This window comes from Sylvia atricapilla, chromosome 1, assembly GCF_009819655.1.
Source record: "Sylvia atricapilla isolate bSylAtr1 chromosome 1, bSylAtr1.pri, whole genome shotgun sequence".
NCBI classification, from domain to species: domain Eukaryota; kingdom Metazoa; phylum Chordata; class Aves; order Passeriformes; family Sylviidae; genus Sylvia; species Sylvia atricapilla.
The window spans coordinates 45,116,549-45,141,495 of NC_089140.1; the positions used below are offsets into that span (position 1 = coordinate 45,116,549).

General features: G+C 35.7%; 1 protein-coding gene across 1 annotated transcript in view; it reads left to right on the forward strand.

Annotated features, from left to right (window-relative positions):
- The window catches only part of ULK4 (unc-51 like kinase 4), a 211,895-nt gene that overhangs the window by 94,778 nt on the left and 92,170 nt on the right, over positions 1-24,947 (forward strand). The window contains exon 30 of the mRNA XM_066321372.1: positions 635-683. Coding sequence (XP_066177469.1) covers positions 635-683 — 49 coding nt within the window. The remainder of the gene's footprint in view (positions 1-634; positions 684-24,947) is intronic.

The following is a 24,947-nucleotide window of genomic DNA, read 5'->3' on the forward strand; positions in this document are numbered from 1 at the left end:
TTGATGCAGTGTTTTGTTCTCTAAGAATAGACAACACTGCATTAATGTGAAGTATTACTGATTTTTGATAATATTGTCTTTAAGTGTATATATGCTAGGTTTTATCTGGTTTTGAAATGTGGGACAATAAAGGTGACTTCTTTGGGGCCACTACTGCTCAGCATTGTCAAGTGTTTGACAAAAGTATCATGTATAAGTATGTTAAACCCAAGAAGTTACTTAACATGGCAGTCTTTAAAAAACCACAGCACATTTATAATTTCATTATGTATGCTGAGTCTATTAATTCAAACAGTTAATGGTGCACTCTGTTTCATAGCATGTATAGTGCTATAGTTGCAGTATTTTATTAATTACTGCCATTAAAAAATGCTAAATTAATTACTGTTCTGCCTACTTGAATTGCACCAGTGAAGCAGACCTAGAAGTAATTTCCAAAGCAGTAAAACATTGCTATTTCTGTTTAATATTGGAAATGGAGGTCATTTTTGTTGAGAGCTAGTCAAAGGCTAAGGTTCTGGGTCATGGATCTTGGCAACAGGTATTCTACTGGTCTGTTCCTCTTGTGAGTTTAATGTGTTAAATAAGAATTCACTTCCTGTTTTAAAATAAATCTCAAAATATGTTTTTACAGCCTCATGGAAGAAATCCATCTTTTTCCAGTTCTTTTTCAAGTCATCTTGGTAAGAATGATTTTTATACATATATATTCTAATAGATAGATATCCTATCTCCCAAATCATGTCTAACTAGTAAGTTTCATTAGGAATGATGGTAAAATAATAAGATGGTAAAATCAAATTAAACAGTCTAACAAAACAAAAGAATCTAGAGTAAGCAGACATATAGGAGGTTCTTACCAACTAGTCCATCTGTATAAGAAGTTTCTTCAAGGTAAGTACTTTTTTTTCTTGAAACAAAAAATTCTGAAAAATAGAATTAATGAGCTTGATTCTTAATTAGAACTAAGTATTTGCTGAATCCATACAAGAAATGCTGAGGAAGTTGCATTTTATTTAATAGCATCAAGTACAAATTTGATAGTGTTGGCATGGTAGTCTCAAATACCACTATTTGCTTATAGAATTTCTTTCAATATAAAGTATTAAAGACATGTTTATGGGATTGTCACATGTGGAACTTCCATCCCTGAATAGAAACTGCCCCTTACAAAAGTCATGAAAATAGTTGATTTTGTTCTCTGAAATGTTGCAAAACAAATATGTCAATGAAGAAGAGAGATCTTTAGGCTAGTTTGGAAGCTGGGTACTGTGCTGTCCATTAGCCTTCTCATTGTTAAATTCCAGTCTCCTGTTAATTTTTTTAAATTTTTAAGTACATGAAGTTGTATCAGGTAAGTGTCCTGTCTTGTAGGCGTGCTCCTGATGAATACTAAATATGCATTATAAGTAAATATGCATAATTTATGTAGTGCAGGCAGATTGCATACTTGCTTTTGTATCATTCTTGAAATTTGGTCTTATTCAGGGTAGTTGAGGTTCATAAACGGGATTCTGAATCAACTTTGATATTAAATTAAATCAAAGTTTCTTAAGTTTTAGTATTTTAATCTTCACTCTTCCTTTGCAGTGATTTATTTTACTGCCAATCATTTTGAATCTCTTTAATACTGCATACACAGATAAGCCATTTTTTATTAAAGTAACCTTGTTAGTGATGATAGATTTTTCCAGCAGCATACAGAACACAGGCTTTATGATATTTTGTGTTCATATATGTACAAATCTCTTTTTGTGCTAAGTATTGGGAATAAAACCATACATTTTTCTGTAGTTGATAAATAGATTTGACCTAGGATGAGTACTAATTTTAGGTAGTAATAAAAGAACTCAGTGAAATATGGAAGTCAAATGTTTCATATTAGTATCCTTAAATATTTAGTTAATGTTTGAAATGTCGTCAGGCGCTAGAATCTTGAAATTTAACCATATATATATGTTAGTCTATAGCTATGAGTATTTGAACGTGGTTATGATCTAAAATATTCCCAGGTATTGAAAATTTTTGTATAATGTATCTGTAGTCATGGAATTTAAAATGTGTTTATGTCATACCACATAAGTAGGACAAGTTGTAGTCAGTCATAAATGCTCCCTCCTGACCTCCACACATGCAATTTGACCTCATGAGTTCTAGAAATAATTCAGTGTTTTCTTAGGGAGTAAAGCAGTTTTGTTCAAAATTGCTTCCATGACTAGTGGTCTCTCCAAGTTTCACAGCTCTCTTGAACTTCTATGGCTGTCTTTAAGTTTATGGTTTTAGTTGGGGAAAAATCGTGTAGCTTTTAGGGAGGAAAAAAAAATTCTCCTTTCAACATGCTTTATTCAGAGAGGACACCTGTAATTGCTTCAGTTGCCATATACAGCATTTGAGCTTTAACAGTACACTGGCTGTGAGGTGTGGTCTTGTTTGGATCAAGGGATGCAAGATATAACACCAGAAACAGCAAAGGAGGATGACAACCTGTTCATCTGTTCTCCCTATGGAAAACTGAGCTCAGCAAAGGAATGTTAGGCAGTTGGGAAAACTCAGGAGTCAGGACTAAATCAGACTTGAAGGATTAATCATTAGGATGTTTTTCTTTTGAACAGAGTGTACTGAACAGGACAGATTAACAAACTCTTTCATTACAGGTTTCTGAAATAATTTTCAGTCATATGGGTAAAAGGAGTTGCATATAATTTGATTCCCATTATTTTCCATAAACTAGTCTTTATCTAGGTTTAGTCTTTTATCGGTTTCAAGGATCAGCACAAATGGTAATGTTGAGCTCTACCAGACCTTTACCAGACCCTAAACTATTGAATTATGCTTCAAAGTCAATACATTATTTTATACTGACAGTAATTTAGTGTAGAGCTACTACTATTAAGCTGATGGTTTATTACTAGTACTGAACAATTTCTATGCCAAGATTTAATATCCAATGTATATTTTCTGTGTATCTTTAAATATAGTTCATGTTATTTCCTGCAATGCAACTGACGGATGTTGACTCTGTTGAACTCTGAAGGGAAATACTGTGGGCTCAAAATTGAAAAGCATTTCTAGCAGCAGTCTTTGTTTCTAAGCTGTGCTACAATCCAAGTGGGATTGAATGTACTAGCTTTAATCTAGCTAGCACAGTAGCAAGGACATGATGGCTTGCAGATACTGAGCAGTTCACAAGAAATAAGTTTTAATATGGTTGTTTTTCACTGCTCATCAGTGTAGAGTTATACCACCTCTTATACTGCACACTATCCAAAGTTGTTGTTTAAGCAGTAACACTGTGATTTGGCAAATTTCTTTATCCTCTATCATCTCTCTTGACTAGTTAGATCTCTGAATTCAGTCAAAGCATATGAAAAGTCACTTATGACTGCAATTTTGTAAATGTTATAGTTGCCAAGCAAAAGGACTGGTTCAGTGAAAAAAAAAATCTGTTAATGTCTACCTTAAAATCTGGTCTAAAAGAATAGCCACAATTTATCTTCACCTGAACTTGGGTTTAGTCACTGAGCTAATTAGTAAAAGGCTTTAAATAGAGTTCCGGTTCCCCTGGAAACCCTCTCTACTGATTCATCTCTCAACACTCAGTTGCATTTAGGAAATGCACATTAATCATGTGGTTTGTATGTGGAAAACCTGAATACAGTTCTTCATTACTGAACTTCAAAGGTGAATTTAATGGTTTACCTGAATGCAAAATAATTTCATCAGTGCCACTGATTTCAGGTCCTGGTGCTAGTGTTTATGTAGATTATAAAGGTAGTCCTACAAAGCAATATGAAGGTATGACTGCAATATTAGTAGACATCAATCTTGCAATAATGTCTAATGTGATGAGTGAAAATCTAGTGATGTGCATCTGTGGAAAAATGGAGACATATTGGCAATATATGAGTATTTTCAGAGCCATAAGGGATTGAAAAGCAAAAGGAAAGCTGACATTATAATGTGAAAAAATTAAAAGGTGCAAACTCCCCTTGGTAGCAAAATTAAATATAATGAGACAAAGTCTATGATTATGTTAATAATGCCAAAAGTTGGGTTGATATAATGTATAAATATGAAATGCTACTGTTGATGAAGAAGGGGTTGGAGCAGGAAAAGTTACTGTGGGCTATATTTCATATTTTACTTTCTTGCTGCCTTTTGTTGCTACATCCTTAGTATTCTATTTCTAATATATTTTGTAATGTCAAGCCTATATCATCTGCCTTCAATATCAGTTTATGATTTACAAAATATTGATTTCGATTGTTATGTTATAATGCTGGAATGAGGTTGAGAAAGGATTTGGAAGTGTTTTACTGCCATTGTTGTAAATTATGACTATTTGTATTTTAGATTGCTACCAAGATTTTGCTGAGTAGCAAGCAATAAAGTTGACATAAATGCTATTTTCTATGTTATGTTACTTTTAAAAGGGCAGCGTCATAAATATTACCTGGTCTTCATTTAGTGTTACCTGAATGTAAGTTGTTGCATAGAAAAGACTTCTTGTGTGGTTGGAGAAATTCTGTTTTTCTGCTGCTAAGTTTTAAAGCTAAAGTTAATGATGCTTATGATTAGGAGTTCAGTGCTAATATTCCTGTTTTTAAATATATCCTGTTTTTAAAGCCCAGTTGTCAATTCTGTGCTTATCCTATTAAGATTTCTGATGTAGCTTTTAGTCACACCAGCATATTATGACATACATTCGTTTTTGCTGTAAATTTTTTTTGTCAAATTTCTGTATCTTAACAGCCAGTTCAAGTTTAAAGTATTTTCTTTCAATAAAAATTACTTTATAGTAACATTGAATATTACTTTGTTTAAAAATGATGTCTTATTATTAAATATGGTCAATAGTAGGTAGTGTCTTCATATCTAAAGTGCACAGTCTATTTTAAAGATTCAGATACAGTGATTGTCTTATTTATACTGTCATTTTATTCTTAACACAAGGAAGTCTACCTCTTCTGTTTACATTTGTGAAATAATTAACATTAATTTAAAAATAACATATTTTAAATTATTTTCCTTCAAGTACAGTGGAAAGCTCTTCTTTTTGGCTTTTTTTTCCCTAGTTGTATTGGTTTGAAATTTTATGTTGTCCCTGTGTATTTTTGGATGGCTGTATTGGACATCTTAAGTTAGAGGAGCATGTACTACTCAGGTTTTTGATAGACTGCAGTAAACGTATGCTTGAGTGCTCCAAAAATACATCAAAATCGTTATGGTGCAGTCACTGGTCCTTTTAGAAGGTGTGCTTTGCTCACTTTGTTGTAATTGCAGTTGAAAATAGAGTTCAGTATTACATTTATCATCATGGGAGAGAATATGAGCTAAGCATAGTCTAAAGAAAAATTGTAATAGTTACATAAAAAAATAAATAACCACGCACTTTAAAAACAGAAACAAGCCACACTGGCTGTCTTGTGTAACAACTTTTTTTCAAGAATGCTAACAATTTTGTGGATATTTTGTCTAAGCAGAGGATACATATTTTTAACCAAGTCCTTCAACTAAGAAAAAAAGAGTTGTGAAAAATAATTTGTATAACATCCAAGTGGAAGCAATGGTTGGGTTCTGTATTTAATTTTGAATTTATTAGGAGGAAAAAGCCACAGGAAATGGTTATGGTCAGAGATGCCACTCCTTTTGGCTCAGTTAAAGTAACAAAGCCATCCACTTAGAATGATTTAAAAATAATTGTTTTATCACCGGTCTTACCTGTGAAAATATTATAAAAATGGAGAAAAAGAACACTGGAGATAAAAAAGAAGAGCCTTATCATTCCTCTTTTGCTTGGGTTCTACTTTCTATTGAGAGATTACAAACATACATAATTTGATGGAAGAGGTGGAGGTATTTTGCTGTCTAGCAGCCACATGGATGATAAGTATAGAGAACATGGATCAGGGGTTATTGTGGCATTTGAAGCATTAGTTTACTTGTGTCTGTTAAAGAAATCACCTCCAAAACCAGCATGGTGCATATCTTGTTGGTTGTCTGAAAGAATGGGAAGAATGTTTCTAACTCTTGCAAGTACTCTTAAGCGATCCAGGATGAGTCCTTGAAACAAAAGACTAGGAGATTTTCTCTTATATTCTGTAAAGAGTACAAGTTTATGCTGCGGAACTCATCTGCTGGAGAAAATTAGGATAGTAAATTTCGCAAATAATAAAAGCTCTAGCATTTAGTGTGAATGGGCCCTTGGTCTTCTATGCTTTCAGCTCTACGCTTCCCTGAGAAGATTGATGCTGATTGACATCTTCCTAATGTATGGCAGACATGTCATAGTCATGTCTGTAGGCATACTAAATCCTTAATTTAGAATCAGCTCTCTAGTAAAATAATTAACACAAAGGTATCTGGGAATGCTAATCTACATGTGTTTTAAAGAACTACTATTTAAGAAAGTTTTAGAGAAATACTATTAATTTCAATACCTTTATGTGTGGCATTCCTGTTCCTCTTTGTGTTTTCAATGCTGTTACAAAAGCGTTCAAAGCAATGGCTCTTTCTGGTGTATTTCACCAGTTCATTACTGCTGTTAGGGAAAACCTGCATTTATAAGGTGTCTATCTAATTAGGTTCTAGGAGTGATTTTTATGGCGTCTACAGGATGGACATTAGTTATAGTTGGAAACCTTAAGTGTATCCATAATGAATATCTCCATTTCTTTTCTTTCTATGAAGTATGCACATTTTCGTCAAACCTACTGTATTTAATAGTCAAATTGTATGCTGTGACCGTGTATTTAAAACTGCTATGACAGATTAGGAATGTAATCTATAAGGATTTATGGAAGTGAAAATGGCAAGACACTATTTTAATGGGTAGTTTATAAAGCAAAATAATTGCTAGTTTTGAAAGACGTTTAATATCCAAAGATGGGTTTAGGAGAAACTAGTGAAAAAATGTTGAACTATCTTAGCATTTATGTATTTGGAATGAGGAAAAAATATGAGATATCATTTAAAGAAGATGAATGTAATGCAAGTGTAAAATTTACTATGAGTAGGACATCTCACCAGTGAGAATGGTTTAAATCCTTTCCAAACTGACAGATTTCTTACCAATGCATTGAGGTCTTGTGTCAACATTCAGTAAAGTATTATATTTATTCTCTTTTTAATGCAAAATCAAATTAATAGGAGAGTTTCTGTAGAACAAAGAAGACAATGTAAAAGGCAGTAGGGTACAGTGTGTTAATTTCTAATTTTCCAGGAATAAAATATGGCTCCTCTGGTAGGAACGTTAGGATTTTTCATTTCCCTGTTAACTTCCTTAAGCACTTTCAGTTTAAGGATGGGATTCCTGAGACTACTTATCTCTTTTAAATTTCTGACTTGAAAATAGTATATACTTAAAGGGATAAGCTTGCACATCTGAATTTGTACTCCTGGAAATAAACATGTCTAAGTGGAGCTCTCCTGAGATTATTTTAGCCAGAAGAAGAATCCTGCTGATAGAAAGTTTTATTTTCAGAAACTTTTTTTTTTCTTTTGTTTTAGAGATCTTTTAGCCAGGAGTTTCTGAGAAAGTGTTTATGCACATAAATGTTTCATTAGTGCTGAATTCAGTTGTTAATCTCTTACGGTCAACTGATCTCTCCAATTATTAGCACTGTACATGGAATGAATTCTTAACAGTTATTCATGTGTAACTATTGTGTTCTTAACAGATGACAACAAAATTATTAGAAGGCAAACTGCTTGGTATAAAAACAATTGCCGATTGTGATTAATAACAGGAACCCATGACATTTGATTTCTTTCCCCAGATATCATGTGATGTGCAGTGGTTTTGCGTATGGATCGTTGCTTTATCCAAGCAATGACTGAACCATAGATTGGCTGCAGTTAGAAGTGACTAGTAAGGATCATAGTGTCCAACTCTTGCTTCCTTCAGAGCTACCTTAGTCATCATATAACTAAGAATATGGTCCAGATGCTCCTTGTAATCTATCAGGTGTTGTGCTGCAACCACTTTCCTGGGGAGCCTCTTCCAGTTCCCAGCCACCTACTCATTGAAGAATCTTTTCCTGATGTCCAATCTGAACTTCCCCTAATACACCTCCATTCCATTTCCTTGAGTCTTATTGATGGTGACCAGATCTTGCCTCTGCTGCCTCACTTGAGGAAGTCGTAGACTGTGATGAGGTCTCCCCTGAGTCTTTTCTTCTTCAAGCTGAAGAAGCTAAGTGACCTCATCTGCTCCTTGTAGCTCTTGTTCTTGAGACCTTCCACCATCCTTTTCTCCCTTCTCTGGACATGTTCTAATAGTTTGATGTCCTCTTATATTGTAGTGCCCAAACCTGCCCCCAGCACTTGAGGTGAGGCCACCTCAGTGCAGTGCAGACTGGGGCAATCTCCTCCCTTGCCTGGCTGGCCATGCTGTTCTTGATGCCCCCCAGAACATGCTTGGCCCTTCTGGCTGCCAGGACACTGCTGACTCACATTCAACTTGCCATCAACCAGGACCCCAGGTCCTTTTCCATAGCACTGGTCTCCAGCCCTTTGTTCCCCAGTGATAAGGACAATAAAGTTCCTTTGCAGAGACGTTTTCCTGCAAACAAGGGAAGAAACATTTTGCTTTTTCAATGTCATTGTGATGTATGCTAGACTTTCAGCCTGTTTGCTACAACCACAGAGCTTAAGAGTTGTCTGTGCTGCAGGCAGTGTTTGGCAGCAGTTTATGAAGATTTTTCCACCTAACTCAGAGGTCAACTTTAAACAGAGCTGGAATTATTTACTTTCCATCCATCACATTGAGAAAATTATTGGTATTAGGGGTTTGATACTGGGTTTTTTAAATAGTATTAATAGCTGATTTTGAACTTTTCTTGTAGAGTTGCTTGAGTCAAATAATTTTGGCTGTCTTTATTTCGGCTTTCTTTTTGAAGTAGTTAAATGTGTATTTGTTACAAATATTTTAGAGCAGGTTAATGAAAAAACTGAATACTTGAGGTACATGATTTGTGGGATGAAGAATGGGCTTGTTGACAGAGTAGTGAGAGAATAGAGAGAACTGCTTCCTATTCCTGCTGCTGATCTGCATTTATTCTTGACCATGGGAAAACTGTGTAAGCCCTCTTTTTCACCATGTGCTTGTTGTGCTTCTGTTCTTTGGGTGTCCAATGAACGCCTTTACTCTGAGAAAACTCAGCGATTGGTTCTCATCATTCTGAAACTAAGTCTGTGTAAGGTCCGAACTGGACATTATTTAAAAAAAAAATCTTTAATTACTTTTTCTTATGGTAAGGTAACATCTAAACTACAAATGTACATCACAAGAATGTAGAGAAGATGAATTAATTAATATTTAGAAGGTATTCATATTTTGTTATGAGAAGCACTAAGTAAATATGAACAGCCTATTTTATGACTTTATGTCTGAGTAGATCTATCCCTGGTAGGATTGCTGATGGAGAAAGAAGTGACAGGAAGCAGAGCCATCCTTTAAATAATTTTAATAGTATAAATGGATATTCTGCATAATAAAATTAGATTTTTAAAAAAGAGAAGTATTGCTAAAGCATATCCTTCTATCACTCTCCTTATCTGGAAAATTACTTTGAACCAGAGCTCCTGTTAGGGTAGGGAATAAAATTATTTACTAAATCACCTGGAGCTCCACTTTAAGAGAAAAATTGAGTCCACAGCACTTGTGACAACATTATGTTCTTGTATAGGAAGAAAATTCAGCTATTTCCATCTTAAAGGAATTGCTTTCTAATGCTAGACACTAATATTTTAGTGTGTATGCTACGCAGCTCTTTTTTTTTTCTATTTTATATGCAGTGCTAAGGGACACAAGAAAACTCATGTATAAACAATATTTTTATGTGTTTGTTAGTACTTATTTATTTCTCCTGTCTTAAAAGTTGAAAATTGTACAGATAATAAATATGAATCTAAAAGACTGTATCAAGATTTTAAAGCTAGATATAATATACTGGGTAAGAAAATCACAAACAGGTAGTGAAGTGCATAGGTATTTGTCCTTTGCAAAAACAGTGACCATGGTTACTGCTTATACTAGAACCCATTGCTGAGTTTTATGATGTTCTAACTGTTTTCCATTTCTTTGATCCCACTCTTCATGTTATATATTAATGGTCTTCAATAAGCAGGCAGACATACTGGTTTTGTAAAGGTGGGTTTTTTCATAAATATTTCTACAGTAGTCCAGAGTGGATAGTTCTTTTGTGTATTATGCTATAATGTCTTACAAGCAAAATTTGAAAGAAAATATATTCACAATGTAAAAGAGAAAGTTGTTACAAAGTAATGATCACTCTTGTTCCCTGTGTGGCAGAGCCCATGTATTTATCACATCATTTCTCTGACCATCCCAAGAACATTTCACAGTGTTGCTTCAAAGGGACGTAGAGCCCAGCTTGGGCATTTGGTCTTTTTGCATCTTCTGTTGATTGGGTCAAAGGAGGTGCTGCAGGGATACATGGTGGTGATGCAGTTTAAGCTCTGTTCAAAGCAATTAATGAGTAACTGTAACTCTAATATTTTTCCAGAGTTATGGTATGAAGTATGGAATGATCGCTTTAGGGATGACTTAAGATCCAACACAACAGTTGTTTTAAAGGTCTCTGCACTTACAAAGGGTAGAGCATTTACTTGTTACTGTGTGCTGGCCCTTGGCTGTTGCTCAAAATCCACTAAGTTTGTCCTGTATTTAGAGGATTGCCTGTTGTCCTTTGGATAATTCTGGTAGTTGGCATTTCCCTTAAACCCCTTCAATTACAAATGTGGTAGTAGTGGTTATTCTGAGCATTCTATTCTCTTAAAAGTTAGTTTTTCTTGGAAGGCTAAACTAGTTTGGAATACATAGTTTTCAGTAGCAGTGTGCTTTTTAGATGAGGAGCTACTACCTATGTACCCCAATAAGCATCTCCTGTGGAAAAGCCACTTGGGGGAGGATTCAGGCAAAGCAGCCAAGCTCACACATCCACACATGCCACGGACTAAGCTCAGCAAGAGAGGGAAGAAGGACCTTTGTATGAAATCAGTTCCCACGAGGTTTATTTCAGGCACCTAAGGAAGATCAGGAACAAAGACCAGGCCATGTGCTGTGCACAGGCTTAAGTATGGGATCAGCAGCCAATGACCTGAGGGCAGTGCAAGGGGCATGGCAGAGGTCAGTGACCTTTAGGGAAAATGGGGCCGGACACCTGGGATGCCACCACCAATAGGGAAACAGGGAAAGGAGAAGCTACAAGAACCAGGGGCATGGGGAGAGAAGAGAGACTGGTGCAGACCACAGTGTGCTAAGCACCATGGGGAAGATCCTCTCATTCAGGCTAGGCAGGCAAGACTCTGTGGTCTATCCTTCCAGGGCAAATACCCTGGGAATTGTCCCATGGGGTTCCAGGGACTCCACAGTTTTCAAATACTGTGTTCAGAGAAAAGATTAAAATACATTGTAAAAGATGTAATTTTACTTACCCTGAACCTCTGACATCTTGGAGCAAGCCCACCCTGATGATCAGGGGGTCTGAAGCACATGGCACACATGGAGAGGATGAAAAAACAAGTTTCATACAACCTTTGCCAAGAAATCTTGGGGGCATCTTTTTTTACCTGTAGCTGCCTCATAGGACAGTGCAGAGAAGATGAAGCCAGACTTGACTCAGCAGTGCATAATCGAGAGATGACAGGATGAATACAAGCTGGAAGATGGTAAAATCCAGCTTGACATAGAAAAAAACATTTTGCTGTGAGGAGGGTGGTAAAATACTAGAATGAGAGGTGAGAGAGGTTATAACATCTCTGTGTTTGGAGACTCTACACAGCCTGAACCAAGCAGCCAGCTAGACTGGAGAGCTCCAGAGGCACCATCAACCATATGTTATTCTGTGATTTGATTTTCCCAGTCCAGTCCATCTTCCTAAAAATCAGCCAACTGAACAAAAATGACCCCACAGGTTATCTGCTAGAATGGTAGCCACCATACATTGACCCCTATCTGTACTTAGATACATTAACTCCTCTAGACTAGGATTCAAGTCAGTAGTCTTTCAGGTGAGTTTGGATTTCTGAGCTCTTCATCTTTTTCCTGCTTCCTAATAACTTGTATTCGTTGACCTTTAAGTAAGTAAAGTGGATGGACTGAAGTGGCAATGCTTATTCGGCTGGGTTGGCTCCTCTCCCGTTTCTTCTTTATTTTATACTGCATGAGGGTGGTGTTTTATGAACCAAATCCAAGGCAGATTGTAGGTCAGGGCTGAATGGATGGGTATATAAAGTCACTGAATGTTTCTGCCAGCTTGTTTTGTCTCTCAATACACGTGGAAGTTTATGCAAGGTTACCTGAAATATGAGTCTTGTGGCTTTTTGGCAGTGTTCTAAATGGGGTTTTTTAAAATTTTAGGATTGAGTTGTTTGAATATTATTGTGGAGAATTTTTCCTAATGATTATATTTTTACTTACAAACTATGCAGCTCTGACCCTTAAGGGAACGTGCTAACTTCAGCTTTCCATGACAGATAAAGCTGATGCTATTAGATTGTATTTCTTGGAAGACACATTTACTTAAATGTTAACTAAGATCCTGTTTTTATCTCTGTGAGCTTTAGGGTAGTTAAGATTTTTAGAATATTTGAAATATGTAGCAAGAAGAATTTTATAGTATTTAGGTGAAGAATCATCTGTTAGAAGCCCCCAAACTTTAAAAAGTATGGAAAATACATGACTCTTTGCCCTGATAGGCAAATTATTTTTCTTTTATTTGTCAGTTTGTATTGATAGAAAACTTTAATAAAAATTCTTCAATACTTCATTTTATAGTGCTTTGTTTTGTCTAGCCCCTTCTATCAGAATGATTGTTATTGTTCCCCCAGTCCAGCCTGAAGGAAGAGTTTATAACCTTTTTCAATGTTCACTGAACATTTTATCAGGAATTTCATTTTAGATGACAGATCAGTCTGTCAGTCTTGGGAACTTAAAGCAGAAGGGTATTGAGCTTGTGTTCCTTAGTGATGGATTTCACCAACAGCAGGAGTGAGAGGTCTGGACTGACCATCAGCACAGGCAGCCCTAAGGCTTGTATGAAAACACAATTGTTGCTCATGTTCTCTCCCTCTCACTTTTTCAGCAAACACAGTCTTAAGAACTTACAAAGTTCACAGAGCAGAGGTTCTAAAGCAAGGTTTTCCCCCTCTTAAAAATAGTATTTGGTTGGGTTGGTTTTGGTTTAGCAATTTTTTGTAATCGTAAAGCTGTTTGACATTTGCATATTTTTTCATCACACTTGATTTGAGCCTTTTTTGATAGAAGTTTTGTGGATAACCTTCAGGATCTTGTGATTATTCATGTAATTAAAATCCTCTCAAGTTTTTTTGACACCTAACGCTATTCACTTTCAGTTTAATTTGCACCCCTTTTCAAAGCAGATATGAAACTTGTACGTGTTCTGAAGTATTGCACAATGTGAGACTGCTGTCTATGGTTGCAGCTCTACATATGCAAAGATGCAATATGTGTTGCCATTATCACTCAGGAATGAGATATTGTGGTTAGATAAAAACAAGGTCTATTAAAAACATTGGTTTAATTGTTTGTCCTGGTCTGGAAAACACATTGAATATTACTCATTGTAAGAGGAAGTATTGCAATGGTAGGCAGAGAATCATTGTGTGTGTTACTCCACGTGTGGATTTTGGTTTTCCCATCTCAAAATGTTTACAGTAGAACTGAAAATAGTGTAAAGAAAAAAACCCTGAGATACTCAAAGGTCTAGAATGGCCACTGTGAAAGAGATTATTCGTCTGTATGCTTTAATCTGGAAGGTGGTGGTTGAGGGGCAAATGTGATCTTTACACATACATAACCATAGTCAGGTGAAGAGGGAACAGTATTGCCGCTCACTGTCTCTATTCACGCAAGATCTGTATTATAAGAACTAAAGAAAACTTGCAGTTGGGATCTGAAAAACTGACAAAAGGTCAATTTCTTTCTTCTGTAGGGTTATGTTCAGCCTTCAGCTGTGCTCCATGGTTTCCTCAGTTTACTTGAATTGTCATGTGGGGCTTCTTCTCTTGTCAAGTGTTTTAGATATGTTGTTAGGGTAGGTAGACCTATTTGAACTGAGTCAGATTCTGCTTTGCATGCTAAAAATGCAAAGAACCTGCTGTATTGTGAGATTTGCAGAAATTTGTCTTGCAACTCCCATTTTTTATATGAGAAACCAGTTTAAGTTTTTATTACTTAAAAAATTATTTCTTAACCAAGTTGTTTCTTAGAGAAATTAACTACTTAAAAGTCCACAGCTCTGAGTTATGAGATTAATTTTCTGTGCTGTTTATTTGGCTGTGGAGTTAAAAATTAACAGTAAATTGGGGAATTCACAAAGATGTTTGTATGTTCTCTAAGAATTAGTATTTAGCCATTGTTTATGATTAAGTTTCAGAGTTGTCAATGCTTAATGTAGCACATTTTTCCAGAATTTTTATTCCATCAAAGCGTCACTCAGTCATTATAATTAGACAATTTTCCCACTTAGGGAAAAAATATTTGAGAGGTGGTTTGGGATGGGTAAAGAGATAATTGTGCTCTTTTTTAATTAGAGATTTAACTGGCATCGTTATCTTCATAATCCATCTTACTTTTGTCACACTCCTTCTGTCCAAAAGTTAGTAGCATTTACTGCCTTTCTCCTACATTTTAATTTAAGCAATGTAACTAAAGTAGTTAATCTTCTAGACTGGTAACTGGTTCTGCTGTGAATAAGATTAAACAAATTAAATTTTTTATCTTTTGTTGTTCATCCTCCCCCACTTTTATCATTAACTGATAAATCTCGCCTCCCATTCTTTAAGCTTTTTTTCCTATTGTCACAGTCTTGCAGTGCCCACACCTTGGACACATTTCATTTTGTTTATTTAGTTCTTTTCCCATAGTCGGATTGTAATATTCGTATATGTGTGTGCATGTATGTCATATAAAAAATATGTCCAGATATATGTACACGTGTGTGTGACAATCTCAAAATTTTTATTTAGCAATCTTGAAGTCTTTGTGACCTTGTAAGTGTTCTCCATACTGTATGGCGTGATGTAAATAAAGAAGAAATGTGCCTGGTGCCAAGAGTTCTGTGGCAGTTGACTGTGAACAGCAGAAGGAGGAGCGGGAGAACATCTTGGGGAAGCCGGCAGGGCTGCTTTTGTCTGTAACTGCTGGCCAGAGTGCAGCCCTGCAGCATTCTCTCACTCCCACCCCACTCCCTGGGTCATGGCTGGAGCTGAGGGGCACGTGGAGACCTGTGGAAGAGGAGGGGCTGTGTAGCATCACGATGCAGGAAAGGCAGGTGCTGCAAAAAGACAGATTATTTTTAATATGAGACTTCAGAAGTCTAGTACCAAAGTGTGTCCTCTATGACCTTTAACTATCAAGTTATAGGGAGAAATCTGGACCTTACCATAGTTTCTTTGAATTTTATGAAAAAATTTAAATGGGTAATACAGAAATGAATCGCCATCAGTGTTCACCCAAGGTGATTAATGTCTACATTTAAAAATTAATTTATTTTTGCTGTAGAAGCAATATTAACACAAAATCTCACTACTTCCACATTTCATGTTTGTCAGGCTGATTAAGAGCAAATTGTTAATTTATTGTTCCTACTAATATTAATGTCAAGACAAAGAGAAAGCATGTAAGGGAAAATATGTATTAAAGTAAATCTGAGATGCATGTTTTTCCGAGTAAGATTTATTGATCTTGTGACCAGAATTTTACTGTGACATTATCACTGTTCTGTCAAACAGCTGAGGTACATCTCTTAATCTAATCTAAATAAATATTGGCATAGGAATGCAGCAGTTGCTGACTGTACCTTTATTGACCAGCTGCATTCTGATGACTAAGGTACTGAGCTATTGTGTGCTTCACAACAGAGTTTGTAAAAGAATATTGAATGTCCGTGAATGGTTTCTGGCTGGCAGAGGTTTCCACATTATGTATCTGAACTCTGAACATTTCTCTAGAAATTTGTCTGGTTTGGCTTCAGTCATGTATTCTTTATGCATTTCTTGTGTTAATGTCTTCCTGAAGAGTTTGTATTGCAGTGATAATTAGATTTTAGAATGCCAGTCTTCTACAAAGCAAAACAATTTAAACCTTAATATTCTGCTTTTTACTTTGTGTTTTTAACTATAGTAATTTATTCATTATAGTAAATGTTTAGTTTCTAGATTGTAAAATGTTTTTGTAGGCAAGCTTAAAAATCATTGCTTTACTAAGATAGATTCATTAGCCATATGTATTCAAAAAAGATTAAGCCTACCATGACACAATCTTAGTTTACCCACTGTAACTTTCTGATTACAATTATAATAGAGCATCATCTCAAAGACTCAGCTGAAATTTTGGTAATTTTTTTTTCTTTCCTCTTAGATTTCTCTTTTGAGTCCCCTGTTTATATTAAAAGGTTCTGTTTCTGCCCATTGGATTTTTCAGTCAAGTGTTTCTTTACTGATCACATGGGTACAGTAAGCAAAGTTGTGCCATTTCATGTGCTGGGTTCCTTCTAAACTGCTCACTACCAAATAAGATAACCTGTTCAAATATTGTGATGCTAAATGTGTTGACTGACAGTTTACTCTGCTGTTTAACTGAGGCCCCCAAACTGATCTCTGTGGCAGATACTTACGCACTGTTTGATGGATAACATTGCTTTTAATTTTCTGTTACTGTCATTTTATTTGATATGGAGTTTGGCAATAATTAAGGTCTTTACAAAAGAAAACCAGATTTCTTTCAGTTACCTGTTGGAGTAAAGCGCAATATTTCTCCTTGGTGCACGTTTCATTCATTTGACTAAAGCAGAAAGGATGTGTATGAGGGCTGATAGCTCCTTTTACTGCTGCAGAGAACCAAGGATTATTCTGTAAACAATCTATTACTTACTGTATATACTCAAGTTCTACATTTGCTTGCCCTGTGTGAAGTTCTGGAGCAGAATTTAAATTCCCTGCACGTAGCTATCTTTAGGGCTCACATCTGGATGGCACTGCAGGAGCATATTGCTGAAAGCAAACAGACTAGCAGTTCTGATGGTAACAATGAAGTCTCAGAAAATACTGCATGCATGTATAAGATTCCATTAAAAAGCAGGGAGTGAGAGGGATGTCTAATGCAGTCCATTTAATGCAGAACTCTCCAGAGAGTGAAGTGGGGATTATGCCTGCTCCTGTGCTTATTAAAGACTAGTATAGAGAATGCTTGTTGGGTGAATGGTATCTCCATAACAGACGCTCTGATACTCATGAATACATTTCTAATTATATCTTAATGATCTCAGCCACAAATAGGAAAACAAAAATCTTTGTCTCCCTGAGTGGTTACCTTAGTGGCTGCAGGATTGGCAAGGTTTAGATTTTCCATCTCCTCTCACTAATCCCAGGGGGCTTCATTGTGAGAAATGAGACTTGTTTATGATGGTGAATTAGATTGCTGTAAAAGGTTATTTCAACAGACAGTTGGGAAATCATAATAGAATAATTTAGTAAAAATAGGAGCTAAAGTATGCTTAATGAAACATGATTAGATTTAATTTTCTTGCTATTTCAATCATTAAAGGTACATTATGCTTTCTCAGACCTCATTTGGGCTCTTTGCCATGGACCCACTCTTAGTAACAGACTGAAACTTGCATGTTCCATTAGGATGTAAAAATGGCTAATGATACTCTAGTCTCCTCTCCCTGGATTTTGTAAAATTTCTGTAACCAGCTTTTCAGATATATTTTAGCTGTTTTCCCCTTTGATCCTTTTATTCCCTCACATCTATTGTACACATTTTTCAGTATGAATAACTGTTCAGGGAGTATAAATTGAGTGAAGTGAAGTAAAAGACTGATATAGCTACTTAATAATTGTGAGGTGGCTTGTTATGAGTAATTAAAATTTGTTAATTTGGTTATTAGCAGGATTCCATGTTCTAACAAAGCTTATCTTTTAATTTCTTCATATAAAGTATGTTTCTATGCTGTTTTATCCAGTGGTACAGTTTTTTTGGTTTTTGTGGGCTTTCTTTGGTTTGGTTTTTGGGGTGATTTTTAGTTGGGTTTTGGTTTCTTTTTTATTATTTTTCTTTATTCTTTCCTTTTATGATGCAATGACACATTGTATGCCACCACATATGGGCTAAAATTTGTCTGGCCTCTAGTGTTATTAAATTTAGTTCTTGATGATATTTTATGCCTCTCTCAGCATCAAAATGCTACTTTGATCTAAAAATATCCAACTCCTTTTCAGGCTATGAATTCAAATGAGAATAAAGCTGCTCTTTGCTGGTAGACAACTTGAGTAGAGCAGCAGAACCTTGCTGATCAGCTCAGTTGGTCAGAGGACCAACGTTGTGGGCTATTCACCTCAGAGCTGGACTCAGTGATCCTTGTGGGTCCTTCCCACCTCAGAATATTCTGTGATTCTGTGGTCATGGCTCCATTTGTTTTCAAGATTCCAGTCTGTTGTTTGGGGGAGAAAGTATGGGGTTGTTTCAGTGTTTCATTGTTATTCCAAGTGGGATGCATGTTTCACTTAGAAGGGCTTTTGTTCAGGATGAATTTTCTGCCCACAGTTGTGTGGGAGGTAGAGGAGAAAGGCAGATCTCAGGGTACCTAGTGGTATGTCAATCAGGAATGCTTTAGGAGAAGGGCCCACATGCAGATCTAAGTTCAAAATCACCCTAGAGAAAATGGCTCACTCTAGGTTTCTGGAGCTCAAAATAAATATTTTGACTACTGTGCAAAATATTTTACTAACATCTCTCACCATCTCCTATTGAAGTTGCTTTAGTTTGTATATACTAAATTTTCCTTGTCACAGAGCCTACTGATGATCTGGACTTCCACTAAAAATGAGGAGAAATGAAAGAACTCAAGTCCTCTACATTTCTTGTAAGATAGCAAACCGCTATGGGATACAGGCAGTGTGATAACCTAGTGAATGTGTCAGTGCACACTGGGAATGCTTGTTTGAAGTCTTAAACATTTAAGGAAATTGAAAGTCTGGCTCCATTCTGGAACAGTGTAGAGTCTCAAGTCATCGATTTTTCCGCACTGCTAGAATAGTTTCATTTGATTTTTTTATGTCATAGTTGAAATACTTTATGAGAAAACAGGTATGTATGTATATTCACGTGTCTATAAATACGTTTTTAATGGATCCTGTCTTCCTTATAAAGCAACAGATGTAAGTTCTCATATAATCATTTAGTGCATGTTTACTACTGAAATCAGCTATATGAAGGACAGAAACCCCGCACTCTTTAGGGGATTGAAGACACTTCGTTATACTCTGAAGGCACTGGAATCTCCTGTGTTTTCAGGCAATAGCTCCCTTAACGGTGATGAAAATCAGGAATATTTTAAGTGAACCCATGCCCTACATATTGATGACTGAAATGTATCTCTGTCATTAAGTGGAATATATTTTCATAAACTATAGTAATTTTCAAACCTGTATTCTTAAAGTTTTTTTTTTAATCAGTATGCAGGTATTTAAATAGAAATGACTTGGGGAAAGAAATGGGGTGAGACTAAGAAGAAAACTATAATAAATTATTTGGATATTACCCTGGAAAGATGTGCAAAAAGAAAAATGCTATTCAATATATTCTTAATAATAGTAATAACAAAATGCAGTATAACTTCCTCTGTCTTTGAGAAAGAAGTAAGACTTGCTTAGAAGTGCCTTCTGTTTTGCTGAACTTAGCCATTTCTGATTCTGTCTTTGAACCATCTGTTAATCTCTGATGAAAATGGACTAAATTAAATATGATATGATATTTAGCAGCAAGAGCTATACTTTTTTCCAAGTCATAGCATCTGATGCTCTTTCGCAAACGCTTGTGAGAAGCTGAATTGGTTTCCTTTCCTTGTTTTCTTGTAGATGTGAGTTAAGCTTTAAATTTTAAGTTGTGCCATTGCTCTTCTTTGTGATGTAGGAATTGACTTTAGAATAGGTGAGAGTGAGAGTTTTCACACATGGTGCTTGATTTGTGCCAGGCAAGTGCACAGAGTGCTTCAGGGAAGGTCAGTGAGGTATCAGGTGACCTTGTAATGCTTAGTGAGTGCAAATTTTTCAAGTTGTCTATTGCCTGGTGCTATTGAGATTGCCACCATGGGAGCAAGGCTCAGGCTAGTCCAAAATCCATTTTGCTATATTCTTGTTTATACACTCAGTGGATCTATTACTTTTTTTTGTCTTTTCTTCTTAGTTTAATGTTCTGAGTAATGAGAACTAAATCAAAGAATCATAGAATAGTTTGGGTTGGAAGGAATCTTTATCTATCATCTAGTTCCAACACTCCTGCCCTGGGCAGGGATGTCATTCACTAGACCAGTTTGCTCAAAGCCCTGTCCAGCCAGACCTGGAACAGTTAGAGGGATGAGGCATCCATAACTTTTCTAGGATTTTCCTTTTCTAGGAAACCTGTGCCAGTGTCTCAGCACCCTTGTTGCAAATTTCTTCTGTATATGCAATTCTTATCTATTCTCTTTTACTTAGATCCTATCTTAAATTCACAAGAATAACAATCTATAAATCAATACAATCAATAAAAATTGATTATAGAACTCAGGTTTTAAGTATATTTTGAGTAATACTAATTACTATTACTGCTATTCTTGTTAGCTGTCATTTCTTTCTCCATTTTACTTCTTTCTCATCAGTTCTCTTTCAGATGCTGTTCTGTGGCCTACCATCATCAGACTGTTGCTGGCTAAGGGAACACTTGTGTTTCAATATCAGTGAATTCTAGGCACTGGAAGATATAATTCCTGTGACTGACATTGCATTCATGCTATTTTATAGAGCTAAAATGGGGCTGTCACTTCATACATATGTTTCTGAAATATATGTTCCTGGAATATGACCTACTAAAGTGAACATCATGTTCACTTTTTCTAGGGTCACAGGTACAGACAAAATAAGAATTAATGCAAAGCAGGAAGAAAATGAATAAAAATTAAACGGTGCAATGAAAAAACACTGTTTGTGTTCCAAGCCAACATAACCAAGATATATACACTGTCTTTAGTTCTGGTGCCACAGGCATAACTAATATAAAAGCAAACTCTACAGAGTCTGGAGACTGCAGCAATATCCTGGAAAAAAATAAGCAAGTAGAAGGTATGGTCATTTAACCTTGAAATTCTCTCTAGTCTCTAGATTTATTTACTTGTTCTTCTTAATTTTTCATCTTGACTACATCCTGTTTCTTCTGGTAAACAGTAATAAAGCAAAATTATGTTAATCTTGTACAGAATTTCATTAGGTAATGGCGTTGGTGGCTTGTTTGTTGGACACCAAGTTAATGTGATCAATGGTTTGTATGTCTGTGGGAGATTTTTGGAGAACAGTAGATTTCCTTCCTGTTGTGTCTAGAAGAAAAAGAGTGTTTCTAGCATTTACATAGAATAAGAAACTGCGCTTCCTTTTGCTATCTTTTTTGTATTATTATTATTATTATTATTATTATTATTATTATTATTATTATTATTTGTTCCAGTTGAGAAGTTCTCTGGCTGTGAATACAAACTGCTCCTTCCAAATGTATCCAAACATGACTCTTAATAGCAGATTAATTTCCTTTTTCCTCTGAGAGCAATGAAGCTTTTGATGGCTATATAAACGCTAATTTTTAGGCCGGGATTGTAAAAATACTTACGTTTGTAAACTGACATCAAGAGAGGTAGCAAATGCTTCAAGTCTTATTTAGCTTAAATATGTGTATCGAATCCACTTACACTCAGGAGAGTTTTAATCACTGTGGTCACTGTCACTTGAGGTCAAAGATGGACATGACACTTTTAAAGTCAAATGGCAAAAGCTCCACTTTAATGTTACAGCCTACTTTGTACAGTTTTCAAAAGTATTGTGTTTATTTCTAGTTGGTAGGTAACTTTCTTGCCATAGAGTTCATTGGCAAGTAGGTGCTCATGTGCATACCTGCTAAGGCTTTCTTTCTCCACAGATGTTTACATTTTTCTTCCAATGATCCAGGATAGTTTTCACAGGTGCAAACTGTCTTCTCACAAGAATAGGTTGTTACGCAAACTGATTTTCACTGTTAGAATTCTTTTCTCATGGAACTTATCAGGCTAGCTTAGCCAAAATAACACGGCCTGAACTATGTTTGACAAGGCCTTTCTTTTCTAAGGTTTTACCTGTATTACACAGAGAGTTCACACACAGTGTTGGGACTGCTCTGAATTCTAACCTTGCTCCACTGTCATAGTTCAGTTCTGTTCAGACCACTGAATCGACCTCAGCTCCTTTTATTCTTGGAATTCATATCCACAGCCTGGCATAAGAAGACAATACATTCATCTTCAAGTTCTTGAATAAGTGCCAAGATAACAGTGTGATGCATGGGGTATGAAAGTGTGTTTGTGTAATACAAATACTGTTTATCAGGAACATTAACTTGAGATAGAATTGAGAATAAAGACTATATACCACTAATTTATGGAAGAAGAAACTTTATAGAGGTAGTTTGCCTGTAAACTCCATTCCTGTAGTTCACAAAGATACTGTAACATACTGAAAATGTTTTCTGTTTTCTGGGTTTGGAAGTATTTAATAATATGATTATGGTAAAGGTTTGCTAATGTCCATGCTCTGTAATTAACTGATCAAAAAAACCCTAAACCAACAAACCCAACACCTACATTAGTGTACCATGCATTCTACTTTATTTCGCTGTTCATGTATCTGGAAACAAAAGTGCTAAAATGGAGGAGATACCAAATTCTGTCATCTTCTGCAACGTCAGAAGGAAGGGACAAGACTAGTGATTTGCAAGTCGTAATTTCATTGTTGAATCAATCATGAATTGTCTGATCCTGACCATGGATATTAAGCACAGAAAAATCATGCCAAATAAAATCTCCCTATGATATTTCTTTGGAATACACATGAATTTCACTACTGAACAACCAACCTTATTGTATGAGATAATATTTATTGAGTATAACACCACAAAAAATCACTGTAGTCATTAATAGACATATTTAATATTTTTTACACCTAATGAACACAGTGTTTTGCAATGTTGAGTTTCCATTTGCAGCAATCAGTTCATAATTTCTCTTGAAATTATGCTTAGTGTCCTAGTAGGAATGTCGTTTGCTTAGAGCATAATTGCTTGTGTCTAAGCCCAGGAGAGAAACATGAAAGAAATGCCCTCTCTCTCATGGGGTAATAATGCTGGTTGTGTAACTTTCCAGCATTTCTGCTAGTCTGTTCACTGAGAAATATTGTTAGTGCTCCCATTTCTTGCCATGTGGTTTGGTGCCTTGGTATCAACTAACAGATGTAGTTGCTCTAGGAGTAACTTGAGTGGGGAAAGGCTGGAAGATGAGTTTCCTAGGACATCCATGCACAGTAGTATGTGTACTTTGAGCTGAGCAGATTGATAGCTGGTAGAGCCTGGTTGTTGAGTTTGCTAAATGCGTGTCTCTTGGGAACATGAAAAATGTCTATGAACAGGTGTCCACAAATGAGATGTACAGACTGACTTAAAAAAAAAAAATTAGGAAATTCTTTTTATATTTTATATCTTTTAGACTATTAATCAGCTACTTAAATAATTCCTAAAAGAAGTAATAGTAAAAATTGAGGAATTATGTGTTTTGAAGGTACAAAATGTAATCAGATTATACAATGATTCTGGCAAATGAAGATTCAGCAGACTTTTTTTGTTTTAATTTAACAGCCCTTCATTGTTTTCAAGTTTAATGTAGCGAATAAATTAGTTATCAACTTTCTCTGTTTCAATTACAGATTGAGTAAATATGAATGTGTGGGAAAAAAACAATGCTTTTTAAGCTAAATAATATTTTGAGGGTAGAAGGCATAAAGCAAGGAGTAAAGTCAAAAATATTAAACATGTAAATGTGTTTTTCCTGCCACTTCTGACAGCTCGACTATATCTCTTAACCCAACTACAATGCGGTAAAGGAAAACGTTCTTTCCTCATTCACATGGATTCGATTTCCCTGTACTTCTTTGTCAGCCTGTGGCTTCTCATTCAACACCTTTTTCACCAACACCTTCCTGAATTTTAAGGAAGCCTGTGCGTACAAAGAGTAAAGCATTCAATGTGAGATTAAGAGGGACAATGGATTTTTTTCTATCCTTTTAAATTCCTTGTAAGATCATAGCTTTTCCTCTGTTGGGTTTTTGTGTGAGAATTTTTTTTTTTCAGTTATGGAAAATGTCAGGAAAGGCTTTTCAATCCTGGTCTTGCACACCTCAGTAGGTAGCGAAAACTGAGTCAGTATCAGATTTTGCTTTTAAATACTGCTTTAGTAACTAATTAGCTATGGATATGGGAGTAGGTTATAAGAGAGAAGGGACAGAGACTCATTCCTTAACAGCTGATGATGGATTAATTAACACAGTATAGGAGACTTCTTTCTGTGTGGTGGCAAAGTGTCTTTTGCATCAAAGCAAAATCCATCTAGAAAAAAGATGTCCTCTGATTGTTATCTGTCATTCTGAGTTCCTTAGGAAGTAGCTTTTAATGAATGCTGGAAATGCAAGTCTGATAGGTGAATATTTTGGTATGGTAATTTTTGGCATAATGTTTGATTGCAGCTCTCAAGTGACTTTGCAGTTCAAATGCTTCACTGCTACTTGAGACTCTCCAAAGCATCTACAGATTTGTGAGTCTAAACATGAACTTACTGCTATGATGATATCTATTATTTGTAGAGTTTCATTGCTTCAGAGCATACTAGTCTGAATTCTTCCAGAATACTGGATCTTCATTGATATCGGGAAATTTAATTCTCCAAAGTGAGATATCTGTATAGATTTTTTTTCTCATACTGTCTGTTCAGTTGTGTGCAAATTTTTCTTTTTAGGAAGCTTGAGTGCTATTCACAAGGAATAATTTTAATCCTCAGGGAGCTAATTTTTTG